Here is a 17511-nt window from a genome sequence, read left to right as displayed (position 1 = left end):
CTGCAGGGATTGTGCGCGACTCACACTGCCCCGATCCTCCACGCACCCGGAGCTCCATTCAGGGCTTGCGTGCCAACTCACCAATTCATCTGCCACCTTTACTCAAATTTGGTGCACAGGAAAAACACCAGCCAGATATTTGTAAGAGGTCAAAATGACACAAAATTCTACTGGCAAAGTGCAAAAAATCAAGAACTTTGGAATAGGATTTAACGCAACATCAAATTACACATAAAACACTAATCATAGCAGTAACTTCATTAACTTAGCCCATTTATCCTGGAAACATTAAAACACGTAAGCTGTTAGGGTATCCAAAAATGTTCCATATAAAGAGCATTAGAACAAGAAGAAAGAGAGAGAGACAGAAAGACAGAAGCTCTATAGAAAGACACATATATGACTAACAGCTCCTAGGGTTCCAGTGTGGGTGAGACACAAACCCCAGGAGAGGGCAGAGTCCATACCAGGGGCTCACCTTGTGCTCTATATTTTAAGCCCCCGGGCCCTTGTGAGCCTCCCCCAGGTGGGATTTCTGATCACACAGGCAATCAGGGCTGGGTTAGCACTGTACCCACTGTGTGACTGATTGACAGCTCATCCCACAGTGTCTCAGGACATTGATCTCATCCAGCTTCTGACAGTGACCATGGTGACACAGGGGAACCTCATGGAACCGTGGGTCAGTTGTGACAATGTGGGTCCAAGGACACACCGGGGGATGTCATAGGTAGAATAATGATAGAAGAAAAGTATTACCGCGCCTGAGTGGGCGCTGCTGGTGATAGAGAGACGGTGAATCTTGTTTCTTGAATCAGAAGGCTTGATTTATTAAGATATTATATATAATACATTATGACTATACTAATAAGAATATAGAGAGAGGTTTGCAGAGCAGCTAGGCTAGATAGGAAGAGATAGAAAAGAATCCCAACAAAGCTGTGGCCAAGGACTCAGTCCTCTGGCTTATACTTTGTGATTGGCCCTTAATTATAAACATGGGAACATGAACCAATCACCAATCAAAATAGGTGCCCCTGTTGCATTCACCAGCAGCTGATAATAATTGTTTATGTTCTCCTCTGAGGCTTCAGCCTTCAAGAAGACACAGAAATCTGAAATAAAGGATTTCTGTGAAAAAATGTCTGCGACATCTCACCTTTCTAAATTGTATAAAATAAAAAAAAATGCTGATGTGGAATGAACAGGAAATTTCTTTACCTGTAGAATATACAATAACTAACAAATCACTAGAACAATGCTACAATATAAGAAAAATGCAAAATACAATGCAAAGAGAATTTGAGTCCATGCAGCTGAGTTTCAGGAACAGTCCAAGAGCCAAAGTTGTTTCCCTTGGAATATCTGAGAGTCCTTTTTGGTCCTGAAAACAACTTGCTGCAAAAGGAATCCCATCAATAGTTATCAAAAAACCATTGACAGTCATAACACAATTTTTAAACAGTTTGTGGAATGTCCTTTCTGGCCCTTCAATGCTTCAGAGCTGCTGCCCGCTGTTTTCAATCTTTTTTATTTAATTTTAATTTTTTTTTTTTTATTGAAAAACAAAAGAGCAGCACCCGAGCAGAGCAGTGCCAGACAAGGAAAGGCCCTGGGGGCTCTGTCCCATACTGGACCAGGAACCCCAAAACTGGCTCACAAAGGGGGACCAGGACCGGTAGGAGAAACCAGAGTCCCCAAAAACATAAGGAGGCCACGCAGTGGGACCAGCCCAGGAATTTTTTGAGCCCAACGGCCCAGGCCAAACCCATGAGGAAGGCTCTGCATTCCTGCAGGCCTGAACCCTGCTGCCAGTACAATGGCAGCACGGGTAGTGAGACGCTTCCTTTCCCCTAAACCACTGAGGCATGCCAGCAGCAGGGAAATAGAAGCTGCCCCGAGAATCTTCATCTTGGGTCTGGGAATGTTTGTTTCCCACAGCAACATGTCACCACCCCCACCGGGCTGGGGACCAGAGGCAGAAATTTCGGGAGCCCCCTCCCCCTCGCCGCTAGGGCACAAGATGGGCGGCAGAGATGGCAGCCTCTATGGGACAGCAACCGAAACACCACCCCCCAAACCGCCGAGCTTGAAAGCCGGCAGCTGGACTGCCGCAAGAGTCAGCTGGCGGGCAGCCCCCGCTCCACTGAAGGAGAGACCAGACTCCGGGGCCGCTTCCTGGAGCGGGCCCGGGGCTGGCGGGCCGGCCATGGGGGGCGCTGGGCCAGGGTGGGGGCCCACGGGGCTGTGGATGACGCTGGGGCTGGCCTGGAACGCGGCAGTGACTCTGGCCACGGAGGAGCCGGCCGAGGAGGGAATCACGCTGATCGTGGGATCAGCCGCGGGCTGCTCCGAGAGTCCCGCAGGTTCAGCGCCGTTTTCTGCCGCTGACTCTGGGACTGTCTCGGCTTGAAGCGGCGGGGATGCGCGAGAACCCACCTCCGCCGCGTCCCCCAGCCCTGAAAGCAGCGGCAGGCACGACACGGGGCCGGCGCCGTGCCCCGCCGCTGACTCCGGGGTCTGCTGCAGAGGCGCAGTCGCAGTCTCCTTCGGAGCGCAAACAGGCAGCAGCGGAGCCGGGAGAAGCGGCGGGGCATCGCTGTTGCTTAGCAACAGGTCAATCGCCGAAAGTGCTGTTCTCTTCTGCCTTCTCCGACACAGGCTCTGGCGGGGGCGGGGAGGCCGGTGAAACCGCGGGCGGGACCTCCTGGAGTGACGGCTCTAGCAGGGGCGTGGAGGAAGCCTCGGAGACCGGTGCCGCTCCGATGTGTGAAGGAGGCGGAGTCTGAGAGGCCGGCGCTGGCTTGAGCGGCCACTCCCATCCCCCCGGAAAGAGAGAAGGGGGGGGAGGACAACACTCCATCTGAGCATGCTCCGGAGCAAGAGTAAAAAAAACTTCTTCGCGCCGCGAAGTTTCAGCCCCCCGCGCCGCGAAGCAGGGGGGGGCGAAAAGCCCAAAGTCATCACCCATGGGGTCTTCTGCCAAGGGCGGTGGAAACGGAGCTTGTCCATAACAGTTAGAGATCCATTGAAAACAAGCTGCTCTGCGCTTCAGGACTGGGAAAAGCTTTATAAATGCTGGGTAGATAGAAGGCAACACGCGTCCCTGACTGTAGACGCACTGGATAATTGAGTCCATGCACTCCCAGACGAAAACATCTAAAGCGTACAGGACATCAGTAAAAAACCCAAAAAGCTTTGCCCATCGAAAGAACCCATAGATATCTGTTTCTGACAAAAAGCAACCATCTTCTCTGCACCAATATTTCCAGAGGGCAATAAGCTTTTCCTCTGAAGCGGAGAACTGAATGTCTTCTGGCAAGGCATGTGTCTGCCAAACAAACAGCCACAAGCTATGAAGGGCTGGTTCATCAGGGATAGAAAAGCCCACAGTACCTTCTAAAAGAGTCCAGCTTGCTCTGGCCAGCTCCACAGGTCTGCTGCCCTTTTCCATCATCTTTCCTGATGGTTTTCCAGAAGAAGGTTCTGTTGTGGTCAGCCTTGGCTGTGAACTCTGTCCAAATCAGGATCTTCAGTTCTTCAGCTCCTGGCTTGAATCCACTTTCTTTGGTCACTTCAAAGCAACCATCAAATGCCACACATACAGGATTTTACCCAGTGCAGCAATTTTGCTCCTCTGGTCTTATTAAATTAATTTTTGCTCTGACACGTCGGGTCACCAGATATTACCGCGCCTGAGTGGGCGCTGCTGGTGATAGAGAGACGGTGAATCTTGTTTCTTGAATCAGAAAGCTGAATTTATTAATATAAGATATAATACATTATAGTTATACTAGAAAGAATAAGGAGAGAGGTTTGCAGAGCAGCTAGGCTAGCTAGGAAGAGATAGAAAAGAATCCCAACAAAGCTGTGGCCAAGGACTCAGTCCCCTGGCTTACACTTTGTGATTGGCCCTTAATTATAAACATGGGAACATGAACCAATCACCAATCAAAATAGGTGCCCCTGTTGCATTCCCCAGAAGCTGATAATAATTGTTTATGTTCTCCTCTGAGGCCTCAGCCTTCCAGAAGACACAGAAAACTGAAAGAAAGGATTTCTGTGAAAAAATGTCTGCGACAGAAAAGCCTTTTGAAATGAAGCCTTGTTCAGCCACATCAATAGCTGGCCTATCATCTCTTCTGTGTGCAACTAAGCAGTTACAAGTTCCCATGTGAAGCTATTTTGAGAATGAGACTTTGTGACCATTCTATTCTGAGGGTGAAAAACAAATGCACCTGCAATAACAAGTAATTTGTCCCATGAGAATCAGTGAAGAGGTAAACAATAGAGAGATTTGATGCACAAGTAAAATCTATTTTATTAACCAATAATCGACTAACTGATAAGAAACCTTTGAATGAACTAAAGGTGCACACAAGGTCTGTTAAACTGTGTAAAATGAGTTGTATGAATAAAGAATAAAGAGTTCTTCTCCATCTTAGCTTAGTCCTATGGGATTTCAGTTCCCCCCTTCTTGATGGCTTTGGGTTCTCCCTTCTTTGGAGCTTTGGGTTCCGCCTTCTTTGGGTCTTTGTCTTCCTTCTTCTCTGGGATCTTGGTTTCCTTCCTCTCTGATGCTTTGGTGTCCTTCTTCTCTGATGCTTTGATTTTCTTCCCTTCTGATGCTTTGCTTTCCTTCCTCTCTGGGATTTTGGTTTCTTTTTTTGGAATTTTGGTTTCCTTATTCTCTCGGGTCTTGGTTTTCCCCTTTGCTGGTATTGGAGGTTGCTTGCCAACAGAGACACTCTTCTTTCCCTTCTTCTGCCTCTCTTCCTCCTTCCTCCTCTCTTCCTCCTCTAAGGCTTTTGCCTCCTCCTCGACCTTTTGAGCTGGCTCCTTCAGCTCCCTTCTGCAGACAAAACAGAAAATATGGCTGAGAGTCCCACCAGAACCTTGGGCTCCCTCGTCCTGGCTGGCCCTGCACTTCATTCCTTGACCCTGAGGCCATTTCCGTGAATTCTCCTCAACCCACAGAGGTTGGGAACATCCCAAGTGAGGGCATGGGTGGAAGGGGACCTCCAGGACCGGCCAAACCTGAGCTTTGCCATCATAAGGTCTTGACTGTGCAAGCTCCCTCTGAAGGCACAGCCAGACCCCTCCAGCCCCTGCCAAAGGCTGATCCAGCAGCTCTCTGCACTGGTGCCTGGAAACGCCCTTTGTCTCTTGGCTTCCCAGTTTAAAGCAGAGCACAGATTGCTGACATCTGCTTAGCTCTCCTACAGTTCTTACTCAGCTCATTCAGCCCCCTTCTCCCTGGGCATAGCTGAAGCATGATTTTAAAGAGTTCAGATTTCAGCTGAGGGTTAGAAGCAATTCCCACTGATCAGGATGTAGGTTAGATAGGCAGACCATAGGTTAATGATTATGAGATGCTTAAGCTGGAGCAGATTGTTCTATTGTTTACCATTAGGAGAGGGAAGTGGAGGAAGTGAACTGTTATAAGAACATCTTGAAACCAGTAGAACAATGGTTAGCACCTGGGCTTGATGTCAATCAATCACTAAGCAGGGGACCTTGGATGGTGCCAGAGGGTCACAGAGACCTGATGAAGACATTCCTGACTTCATCCCCTAAGACCACTGACCCAATTCGAGACACCAACCCAATTCAAGGGAAGAATTGCACAGGAGTGAAGGACCAATGACCTCATTTGAATACAGAGCAGGGATGGGAGGTGCTGGGGTTGTGCAGATGTATTGTGTGTAAGATCTTGGGAAATAAAGAGAGGGCAAAGAACCTTGGACAGCGCGGTCACGCCTTTTAGGGACGGCTCTGGTGCCGCCCGCCAGTGTTAATAAACATCCCACTGTCTAACTTTAATTAGTTAGAGAGTCTCTGCCCGTGATCTTCGGTTTTAACGACTCCTAGCCTGCTCCTTCATGAGAACAATCCTATCAGTCAGAAAGCAAAGGCTGCAGGAACTCCTCTCCTGCAAGACAGGCTCTTGTCGGGCAGATTTCCTGCTGGAACCCAGCTGGGACCAAGCAAACCAGTGCTGGCTGCCATGGAAACCACTGGAAGCAGCCTCGTCCGTCTCCTCCCCATGAAACCAACTTCAGCCTGGCCTGAAGAAGTCCTGATGCACAGGCTTGCTTTAAGCACCTCCACTCCCAGCTCCACACTTGGCCTGTGTGTCCTGAGCTGGGCTGCCTTGCTGGAGCTGAGCTTCTCCTGTGCTTGCCTACGGCTGCAGCTGCAGGGGAGCCTAAAGCACAGGAGTTTTTCTGGCTGCTATGCCACCATAAGGAGAACCCTGGCAGATCAGCAGTGCAAGGACTTCATCTGTGGCAGGAGCAGGACCCAAAGCAAGGTTTGCTCTGTGCCCCACGCCTGCCCATACCACAATCCCACTGTTCTGGTGAAGAAGGCAGATGATGAAGAAGATGCCACTCAACACCATGGACTTCAAGACACCTCTAAATGCGGTGCCAAGGCAGGCCCAGAGCCCAGCTCCCCGCAGAGAGCAGCTAAGCCAGGAGGGCTCAGCACTCAAATAGAGAAGATGATGTTCTGTCTCAACAGAAGAAGGTCCTTCCTCTCTTGGCAGCCAGGGAGCTCAGAGTGGCCATCCCTATGTTGCTGCTGGCCTTTGCTCTGCAGCTCCTCTGAGCTCAGAGGCCTTGGAGCAGGGAAGCCCTGCAGGGACAATAACCCGTGGCAGAGCAGGAACCCATGGAAGGCTGACTCACCTGTCCCTGAGAGAGGCCTGAGAGCCACAGTTGATCTCCTGGGGGCTCAGGGAGGAGCTGACACGTGAGGCCGCCCTGGGCACCAGCACCTCAGAGGTGGAGCCTCCCTCCATGTGGCACAGCTCCGGGACATTGCAGGTGGTGTTGAGGTGGCCAGAGAAGGTGGAGGTGACCTGCTGGCTCTCTCCTGGCTGCAGCACACCTGGCAGTGGCAGGATATTGAAAGACTGGATGGAAGACAAGTGAGATTGAGGTGTTGAGCATGGAAATGGATGCAGAAGAGCATCTTGGAGCTGTAGCCAGAGGGGCCTATTCCCCAAACACTGCCAGAATCACCCTCACCTCATCCTGCATCCATGCCATTGACCAGTGCAGGGACCATGGGGAAAATCTTCTCCCATACTCACAGCACAATGCATTAATTAGTACATTACATGAAAGTGAACTAGGATGTCTCCTGGCAGTAGAAATTCTCTCTGATGCACAATTTGCCATTACAAAGTTTCAAAACCTCCTGCTTTTAGAAAAGGAGGAGACTCAGAGTGAGAGCTCTTGGAGCTGAGGGAAGGAGTCCAGTCCAGCTCATCTGACTCCTGAGGCTCTTCCCCTCTCTCTCTGATTTAAATGCTTCTTTCTCAAGGTGCTACAGCAAAAGCTCCTGCAACAATTTCCTGTGGAGCACTTGAGGAGTTCCAGGGGGAGCAGTGCCCTCCACAGGTGCTGCACAGCATCCTTGGGCAGCCCTGCAACGTGTCCTGCACGGCCTCTCCAACAAGCAGCTGCTCCAGCAGCACTTTGCGATGGCCTGCAGGGATGGGAGGCCCCTCTGTGGCCAATGCTGAGGGCCCCCAGTGGCACTGGCAGCTCCAGCCCTGCTTGCCACACTGACAATGGGCAAGGGAGTCAGATTCCCTCTTGCCTTCTCTGCTCCCAGGGCAGTGTGCGCCACGTCCAGGGAGCACCTGAATCCCTCCAAGCCTCGAGGCAGGTGAGGGTGCTCAGGACTTGGTGCTGGCACCCAAAAAACAAGCCATTTTCTGTGCTGGGAGGAAGAGACAGCCCCTCTGCAAAGTCTGCCTTTGTCAGACAGCTCCAGGGCCAGCAGTGCAATAGCAGCTCTGGGTGAAAGCAGAGCCCTGCAAACAGGGAGTCTGGCTGCCTTGGGAAGAGGGTCCATGGAGATCAGCATAATCCCAGCTTGCTCTGGCAGGGAAGCTGGAGGTGTTACCATGATGATGCAGAGAAAAGCCTCATCTTACACTGGGAAGGAAACAAGGCAAAAAAATCCCACACTCAGCACAGGCCTGTAGGATCTGAGCCAGCTTCTCCAAGGAAAACTCTCCTATTTCTCCCTCCCCCTCAGCCCATGTCCAGCCACGTGCCCTGCTGCCCAGCCCACTGTCAGGGCACAGCACAGCAGGGCAGCAAAAAGGGAGCTCAGCATGAGCAGGACTTGGTGCTGGCAGGCTGGGGAGGCAAAGCAAGCAGTCGGTGTACAAGAAAATCTACCTCTGCTCCTGAAGAGTGGGTAAAATCCTGCACTTCTTTCAGGGCTCTGGCTGCCTCCTCCTGTCCAGTCCTGAAGTGCCTCCATCGAGTTGCCGCACAATCCAGACTGGTTCTCCTCTCCTTCGGTGGCTGGGGTTTGAATTTAGGTGGGTGGAGCTCATCTCTGGAAAATAAATAACTATGAACAGGGACCTGCAGTGGGAGAGAGGGAGGGAGGGACACCTGCACGAGCAGCTCCTGGCCAGGATGCAGCCCCTGGCTGGGTGCTGGCTCGTTGGACTGAGAAATGGTTTGATCCAGCCCTTCCCAATCCAGGCTGGGGCAGGTCTGTTCTAAAGGCAGCCCAGGGATGGCACTGAGGTGCTGCAGCAGCTGCAACTGCTCGCATTGAGCAATTACAGAGGACAGGCATTTACACCTGGTGGGGATGCAAAAAGCACAGTGGGAGAGGAAAAGACAGAGAAGGCAGCAAAAAGGTGAGATTTGAGACACCGAGGGGCAGACCCAGCCAGTGCCCAGCCAGCACAGCCCACCCAGTGCCCAAGGTCAGAAACTCTGCAGCTCCACCAGGGATTTATCAGGAATGTTCCCCTGACACCGCTGGGGGGTTGGTTGACATTTTACAACACTCCCAGGTGACTCAGGTCGCATTCCCCATCCATCCTTCCTTCCATCCATACATACACAGGCTGTGGTGCTGGGATCCTGCCAAGCTCTGCCAGCCTTGGGCTTGGGGAGATTTCTGCCAGCCGTCCTGAGCTCCGTAATTGTGCTCTCTGTTCCAGGAAGCAAGCAAGAAAGATTTTAAAAAACCCAAAACAAACCACAACAGAGAAACCTAAAAAACCTTCAACAGCTCAACCCTGCTCAAGTTATTTCTTTAGGGACAGCTACCACTCTCCAGCTGAAATGCTGGGCTTTTGGGGAAAAAGAAAATTACATGTTCACCTCCAAATTGAAAAGGATTAAGCTAAGAGAACCTTTCAAACTAAAAGTTACTGTCCGAAAGGTTTTATCTTTGCAAGAAATCTCTAGGTAAGACCAGCCTGACGGTTAAACAACTGGTTCTTCTGGTGGGGAGAAACCCTCCTCTTTAAGGGAAGCAGCCTGATAGTTAAAAGCAACTGTTTGCTCAAACTTCAGGCTCCCTGGCACAGCCTGCATTGCCTTTCCTTCCTGTTCACTGATTTACAGGCAGTGCCACGACGGCCCGGGTTCAGATGTTTGGTGCCATCCGGGGAATTTGGCATTGCCATTTCCATATGTTTTAATCGAAGTTTCAGTCCTTGCAACCACTCTTCAAATGCCAGCTTTCCTTTCTTTTACAGAAAGCTCAAGGTTCCCAGAAGACTTCTGACATCCTCTCTTGCGCTCAGAGAGATGACATTTTCAAACAGATGTTTCCAAAGTTACCAGCATTTGAAAGAATAATGACCTCAAATGCCCCCTGGATTCCAGCTGAGCCCAACTCCATTCTGTGTCAGACACTGAGATTCCCACCTCTAAGGCAGGAGCTGTTTGTGCCCCCGTCCCTCCTGTCCTTCTCCCCAGCAGCCTGTGCCTGTTTTCCCCGGCAGAATCCCTGTCCCTGTGCACCCTGCCAGGAGCAGCTGCACACAGGCTCACATCTCCCCTTGCCCTCACCAGGGGGTTTCTCTCATCCCCGAACACGCCGATGAGAACGTTGGTGCGATGAGTGCCCAGGGCCTGCACTGCCACCACAACTGGGATCTCTGCTGTGCTCTGGGGCTGCACAATCCCACAGGGCTTGGGGCTGGAGTAGAGCACAGCAGAGTCCTCCTTGCGCTTCTGGAAGGGACACAATGAAACGCAGATTCAGAGGGACCTCTCAAGAAACTGTAGGCTCCTTAACATCCACCACAACAGCAACTTACACACACCTTTAAAGCTCCCCAGGACAAAGGTCAAAGGCACAAACAAGATGCAAGAATTGTAGGGTTAGCACTCCCAGGGGATCCTGCAAGGAGGCTGCCAGCACAGGCACTGGTGTCTGTGGGTGCAGCAGCTTTTCACAACCCTCTAAGATCTCCCACAGGAAAACACCCTGAGGACTAGAGCATCAACTGTTTTTTCAGGAGCTTAAACTGCCTCCTAAAGTTTACAGTTTGGTAGGATCCTGCTCTCAGCAGATCTTTAAGACTGAATAGAAAGCAGCAAGGTCTTATCCAAACCCTTTGTTCCCCTAATAATCTCCTCAGGAATATTTGACAGGAGGAGGTGGATGTGATGCCAAACCTGGGGAATAAGCCCGTAGCAGCCAGGAAGGTGGCTGGGATTCCTAATGAGGATCTTTCTCTCGTAGGGCACCTTCAGGTGGCACTCATCACACAGCACCACTGGGGAGGACACTTGGAGCTCAGGAACGAGACATCTGGGCAAAGAGATGACCCCAGGACAATCAGAGATACTGAGAGAATGGAGAATGCCTACCCCCAAAGACTGTGAAATGGAGCAGAACCCATTGGTCACTGTCAAATGCACATTGAAGAGCCCTACAGGGATAAATTGCCTTCTACCTCTTCCCACTCCCACATGTCTTGTCAAGGAGGGGCAAACCCTGAGAGGCAGCACCCAGAGGCTGCCAAGCGCCCCAGGCAGAGCACTTTGCCCCACAGCTGCCTCAGCCCCTCCTTTACCCAAGAAGGCTTGCAAGGACTCCTGCAACAGTGCCAGTGACCCACGAGCGCTGGGGGAGCCTTCCCAACAAGGATCAGTGCTCCCTAAGGCTCAAGGAACACACAGCTCCAGGGTCTCAGTAAAACTGACTCCCTTCTCTGCCATTGTGCTGTTGCCCTGCCTGAGAACTCAGCTCTTTGCCCCAGCCCTGGAGGGCACGAGACAGCAGCTGCCCCACAGAGGGGCTGATCAGCCCCTGCCAGGCCCTGCAGCTCCCTGGCTCCTTCACTGCACAGCTCCAGGCACTGCCTGGCCCCAGCTCCACCTGCTGTACACAGTGGCAGCCCAGGCACTGCCTGGATGGCTCTGCCTGGCACAGGGAACAGCACCAGGGAGCTGCATCCCTCTGGGCATCACACTGACACCCACAGCAGCACAGCAGCATGGAATTCTGCTGCAGCAACAACGACTTTTGCTCTCAACTCTGACAACATTAAAGCTCAAAACGGGAAGCAGAGGGAAGGACAAAAACTGGAGCTGACCTGCCACATCAAGGGCTGCTTTCCCCTTGTCACACCTTGCCCTCCCCACTCTTGCTGGGAGCCACTTCTCCCCTGCCATGTGCCCTCATGGACAGAGGCAGAGCCTGACTCTCAGCAGCTGCTTGGTGTGGCCCAAACCAGTGCACCATGCTCACAGCCAGCACAACTCCACCTCTTGCAGCCTGAAGGAGAGGAGGCCCTCAGGAAATTTGTTCCACCTCAAGCACCAAAAACAAGGCCAATCAATGATATAATTCCTGGTGCCTTTAGAAGAGGGCCCAGGACCGTGCTGGGCTGTGAGCAAACGTGCTTTTCACCACGGGCTGCTGCCCAAGCACTGCTGTTCTCGTGTCCAGCTGGCACAACATGAGGACATTCAGCAGCACTTCTCCTTGGCAGCTGCAGCCAGCACAGCCTGGGCAAGGCAGTGCCTGGGGGAGGCCAGGCAAGGGCTGGTACCTGGCTGTGATGATCAGGGATGCCACTCCCTTGCCAATACCCTCCAGGTCCACCAGCAATCTCCGGTAGAACTCCATCACCGTGTTGGAGCACAGGGTCACCTGGTGGAAGAGAAGAACAGTTAATGCTTCCTTACAAAAGCTCATTACCCACGGGTGATAACCTCCAGTTCCTGAGGGAGGATTTGCCCTTCATTCTTCTGCTGCTCCATGTGTAGAGCACAGTCTCAGAGTAACAAAAGCCTTCTGGCAATACCACATTTGTTAAACACACCTTGCTATAAGGGCACAGGTCAGTGTTGGGAAATTTAGGAGACTAGAGAATGTAAAAGTACAAGACTGTGGCTAATTCCAAGTCCTGCACCTGTGAGATAGCGTGTCCTTGGGCCTAGCTGTAGTAGGATAACAAATAGTGAGAGAGACATGAGAAAAGAGAGATGTAACCCCTAAGGAATGAGGAAGAGTTAATGGTATAGTTTAACCAATAGATTGCTTGGCTTACAGAATATTCATAAGCTTATTATTTGCTGTATAAGTGTTTGAAGCTTTCTTCAATAAACTGGACCTGTGATGAACCACCTGGTGTCCTGGTCCCCTTCCTATGTCAGGTCAGCTACGTTAAAACATTAGACTACAGCTCCATGCAACACTGCATTCAAATTAAGGGGCCAATTTCTCATCTGACTACAAAGACATCCATGCCGAGGAAATCTGACTCGACCACAACGAGTTCAGCTTTACAGCAGGAGGCTGAGGGCAAAGTGTGGCCCAGCAGGTGCTGGGCAGTTCATGGCTGCCCTTGGACCCTGACCCCAGGCTGGCTCTGAGAACTCCGGCCCCACGCCAGGAGTGGGGAACTGCCCCGGGCTGGGCAATGACCAGAGGCAGAACCCTCAGAACTGCCCCAGGGTGAGCACTGACCAGAGGCAGAACCCTCAGAACTGCCCCAGGGAGGGCATTTACCACAGGCAGAACCCTCAGAACTGCCCCAGGGTGGGCATTTACCACAGGCAGAACCCTCAGAGCCTCTTGCTCTACGCCGCAAGAGACAAGCCACCAACGGGACCAGGCAGAGGAGAAAGGAGGAGGATCTCTGTCTTGAAGTTCCACAAGGAAGGGTTTATTCCAAGCAAAAGGGTCAAAGCCAAAAGAGCCCTGGACACTCCCGTGCAAGGGCTTTTGTACAGATACAAATCAGAGGGTGAATACAAACAGCAAGCCAAAAGGGAATCCTCAGGGGAGCACTGAGGGGATTACATCAAGTGTCTGGGGCCACTTTGGGTAGGAGGGTGGGGAGGATGGCTCACTTGGGCCAATGGGGCCTCCAGGAATAGGGGAATTCCAAAGGGGCATTGCAGACAGGGATTGGCTCCAGGTTAAATTGGCAAAGAAGGTTGGGGAACAAAAGGGGCTGGGTTTGACAGGCAGGGAAAGAGCTGGAACAAGGGGCAGGGAATGGCATGAGGGACAGCTTTGAGGGAGGCTAAAACCCAGGGGTAAACCAACTCAGGGAGAACACGGGGTACCACAGAACAAACCACTTAACAAGGAATCAATACAATAAATTTGAACCGCTACACATGGCTGCAGAGTTTTTTGTCTCCACTGGAGCTTCCTGCAGTGAACACAAATCATTCTGCTGCCCAGGAGGGGGGAAATGACACCACAAAGAAAAGCTCACTGCTTGATACAATGACATCTCTCTAACAGCCACCTTCTGCCCTCATCCTTGCTCTGCCCCATTGCAATCAAATCAATCGCTCTCAAAAACACAAGAATGGCTTCAGGCCTTGACCATAAGGTCTGTGAACTCAGGCATATGATTTTGGAAAGCAAACAGTGCTCTTTGAGGAACATCCCGAGTAAGCCAGCCAGCAGAGGCGTCCCAGCAGTGCAGATCTCTCCGTGCCAGCATGCTCCAAGCTGGCACCAGAGCTAAAGCCCTCCCACCCTGCAGTGCAGCTCCAGCCCTGGTGCTGCAGCGGCTGTGGCTGGGCTCTTGCCGTACCTCGATGTCCCGGTGTCCCTGGGGGAGGATGGTGCCTCCGCTGGGATTGATGGTGAACTCCCTGGGCTCCACATGGAAATGGATTCCCTTGCTCCAGGCCGGGTCGGTGTCCCTGCGGATCTGATCCACGCTGTCCACAGCCGGCTGCGTGCCATCGTCCGACATGCGGAGCTGGAACGTCAGGGGCACCGCGGAGCTGTTGGTGAGGCGGCAGCGCTGCGTGTAGGGAAAGCCTGGGCAAGGACACAAATATCCATTCAGGCACCCAGCAGGCCATGATCCTGGGGGCAAGATCCTGGCAGGATCAAAGTGGCATTGGAGTGGAGCTCTCTATGATCTGAACTACAGCTCACCCAGAAGCTGCGTGAGGAATTAATCGTCACTTAGCTCCCTTTGACACAGATTCCAGACTGCAGCCTTGAAAATGTCCACTCCTAGCCCTGCTGAACACTGCAAGCTTCTCTCTTTGTGATGGGGCCAAGCTCCCTCACCTGCCCCAAACCAGCACCAGTTCTCTCTCAGTGATGAGTGTGCACCCAGACCCAGCATTTACTCTGAGAATTCAAGCTGTCCAATTCCCTGCTCAGCCTGCCAACACTCCCACCTTTTTCAAGACATATAAAGAGTGAGTTGTCAGTGAGAAGAAGCTACAGCAAAAGAAAGTGAGGATGGAATCCGCAACTAGAACGTGAGGCAAAGAACCCTAATGCAGCTTCTCTCTGAAGGATCCTTAAGGCATCTCTTGCTTTGGGCCAAACAGACTGAGCACGTGACAGCTCAGAGCCCGCTCAGCTGGGGGCACAGCCGAGCCTTGCTTTGAGATTAGCAATCAGGAACCAGGTCCCACCTCAGCCCACAAACAGGGACATCACAGCCGTGCTGCTCACTGAGAGTGCTGCCTGCAAGGGTTTACCCCACTTTGGCTCTGAGATTTGCTTTCCATCCTGCAAAGCCAGAGATACAGCCACTCATGGTGGGGATGTCCTGCAGAGCGCGCAGAGCAGCCACAGCCTGCTCTGCACTGCACATCTGGCTGGGCTGGCCAGCTCTGTGGGGAGGAGACTTCTCCCCAGGCCTGCTCACCAAGAGTCAATGGGACACAGATGGGGAGGAAAAACAACTGCAGCTGCAGCCCAGAGCTTCTCTGTGCCCATCCAAGTGACCACTGCCAGCTCCAGCAGGGACTCCAGCAGGGAGGCAAGAGAGGCACAAAAAGGACAAACCCAGATGTCAAAACCTCCAAGGAGACTGAGGCCAGCACATGCAGACAACAGTCAAGAGTTACAAAGAAGCAAAAATACAACAGCTGCCTTCAGCCGAAGAGCCCTTAGGAATGAAAATGGATTCAGCAGGATCAATCTCCTGCTTCAGAACCATATTTCCATCTCTTTCCTTTCGTGTTTCATTCCTTCCAAAGTCAACTTGACAAGTGCCTCTGTGGTGATGCAGGCTGGGGAAGAAGCAGCTCAAGAAAGGCAATGAGTTTCCTTCAGAAGTTCATGAACTTCATTGTTCTGGCTTTAGGCTTGGCAGTGAACGTTGCCCTGGGTCTGGGAAGGGGGACAGGGGTTCTGGGGGGTTTTGGGGGGTTTTGGCCCTGGGCTGGGCTTTTCCCTGGGGGGTTCTTGGGAGTTGTGGCGTGATGCCGTGGGCGGCTGTGCAGTGGGAGCTGAGGCTGGGCAGGGAGCGGAGCTTCCCTTCCTCCCGCTCGGGGGTCGCAGCTCGGCCGCTGCTGCTGCGGGAGGTTTGTGCTTGGCCCGGGGCTGCCCTGGCTGCAGCTCAGCGCTGGCACCGACCCTGCCTGCCTGCCCCGCTGCTGCTGCTGCTGCTGCTGCTGGGCACTGCCCGCATCCCCCTGCCCTCTGGGGCTTTGCAAAAGGAGCATTTCCTCCTTCCCTTCCCTTCCCGCACCGGCTGGGGGGGATCCCTGGCCTGCCAGAGCCCACAGCTCCTCCTGCTGTCACCAGAACTCCACCAAAGGGGAAAAACAGGACTGGGAAATGTCTGTTCTTGCCTTCTTGTCTGTGCTCTCCTGAGACAGTCTAGCAAAGAACTGTTATTCCTTTTCCCACACTTTTGCCTGGGAGCCCTGTCATTTCAAAGGGATAATCATTTGGAGGGAGGGGCTCATCTTTCCATTGCAGCAAGATTCCCACCTTCCTTGGCAGACATCTGTCTTTTAAAGCAGCACAGAGACACCAGAAAATTCTGCCTTTCTATTCCTTGCTTCCACTGGATCTCACAATGGCAAAATGCCCCCTGAGGCAGCAGCAGCAGCAGCAGCTCTGCAGTTCACAGCCTGAAGAGGCTGCTGGGGCAGAGCAGGAGTGAGGGATGCTTTTCTGTTGGAAGGCACACATCCCTGAGGCTGTGTCCCAGCCCAGGGAACACTCACCAAAGGAGATGTCCCCGAAGTCGAGCTCAGCGAGGTCGAAGTGTAAACTCGGTGCAGTGACGCTGCCCCTGCAGGCCGAGGACAGAGCAGGCAATGGCTCGGTTAAAGGCATTGCAAAGCTCCGGCTGTCGTGGCTCGGGGGCACAAAACCCGGGCTCAGGGCACCCGGGGTTTCCAACCAACACAGCCCCGTGTGCTCAGCACAGGGCCCTGGGCACAGGAGGCAGCTCCAGCCAAGGGGCAGCAGCCAACAGCCCCTGATGGGCTCTGGGCACAGGGCAGGCAGGAGAAGCCCCCGGGTTGCTGGGGGTCCCATGAAGGACCCTGAACACACACCCAGACATGGCTCCGTGCCTCAGTTTCCCCATCTGCAATGGCATGGACATCAAGGTGTCCCCACTAACTTCTGTAAGCAGCCCTTCCAGCCACAGCTTCCCTGCTTTGCTCCTTCTGAGCTGCAACTGCTGTTCCCATGGAGGAGCTTTCTCAAGAGAGTTTGACCCACACAATCATTACAGACACTTTCTGAGATATAAATCCAGGGCATTCCCAAACATCCTCTGAAAAGAGCAGCAACAGTTCTACCCAGGGCACAGATGAATCCTAGAGGAAAGGACCAGCTTGTCAGCAGTGCACCAGCTGGCACAGCCAAGAGCAAGAGCTTCAACAACCAAACTTGGCTGTCCTGAATCTAGCACAGAACCTCACCTTCCCTTGAACTCAGCAGGCACACTCCAAAAGCCACCAACATCCACTGAAATCAGCACTTGAAGCTGCACAACATTCACCAGTTGATTTCATGGTTGATGCCAATCAGTGCCCACTCTGCCTTTTGGTTCAAAATCAAGAACCAGTCAGCTGTGTCCTCTATTGTACTCACAGGACTGCCCCTGGCTCTGCTCTGCACATCTCAACAAGAGACACCTGCCCCTGCTCAAGGAGAAAGCTGCTTATGCACAAACACCCCATGGCCATTTTGGGGGAGGGACAGAGGAGAATCAATTATTTGATGGTGAAAGGTTCCCTCTTGATTTCCAAATGAAAAAAGCAGCACTTTTCCTCCAAAAACAAAGGCAGCAGATTTGTTTCTGCACTATGGGCAGACCTGCTCACCACTTTTCTCTTGCTAAGGAATAACTTCCTTGTTCTTCTTTACCCATCTCCCTTATCTCATTGGTACCATCAGGTGCAGATTGCTTTCATTTCTTCACTGCCTTGAGCCAGTGCTCCCCAAGAGCAGCAGCCCAGCTCCAAAGCTGCAGAGCAGCCA

General features: G+C 52.5%; 1 protein-coding gene across 1 annotated transcript in view; it reads right to left on the bottom strand.

Annotated features, from left to right (window-relative positions):
* Positions 1–493: 493 nt before the first annotated feature.
* The window catches only part of LOC131562149 (hydrocephalus-inducing protein-like), a 30773-nt gene continuing 13755 nt past the window's right edge, over positions 494–17511 (bottom strand). Inside the window, exons 8-15 of the mRNA XM_058811718.1 lie at positions 16242–16309; positions 13847–14079; positions 11840–11940; positions 10530–10593; positions 9846–9908; positions 6755–6919; positions 2242–2523; positions 494–535 (exon numbers count right to left, since the gene is read on the bottom strand). Coding sequence (XP_058667701.1) covers positions 494–535; positions 2242–2523; positions 6755–6919; positions 9846–9908; positions 10530–10593; positions 11840–11940; positions 13847–14079; positions 16242–16309 — 1018 coding nt within the window. The remainder of the gene's footprint in view (positions 536–2241; positions 2524–6754; positions 6920–9845; positions 9909–10529; positions 10594–11839; positions 11941–13846; positions 14080–16241; positions 16310–17511) is intronic.

This window comes from Ammospiza caudacuta, chromosome 10 (assembly GCF_027887145.1).
Source record: "Ammospiza caudacuta isolate bAmmCau1 chromosome 10, bAmmCau1.pri, whole genome shotgun sequence".
Lineage (NCBI taxonomy): Eukaryota > Metazoa > Chordata > Aves > Passeriformes > Passerellidae > Ammospiza > Ammospiza caudacuta.
Note: the sequence above shows the minus strand (reverse complement) of the source record. Positions and strands in the feature narration are given on the sequence as shown.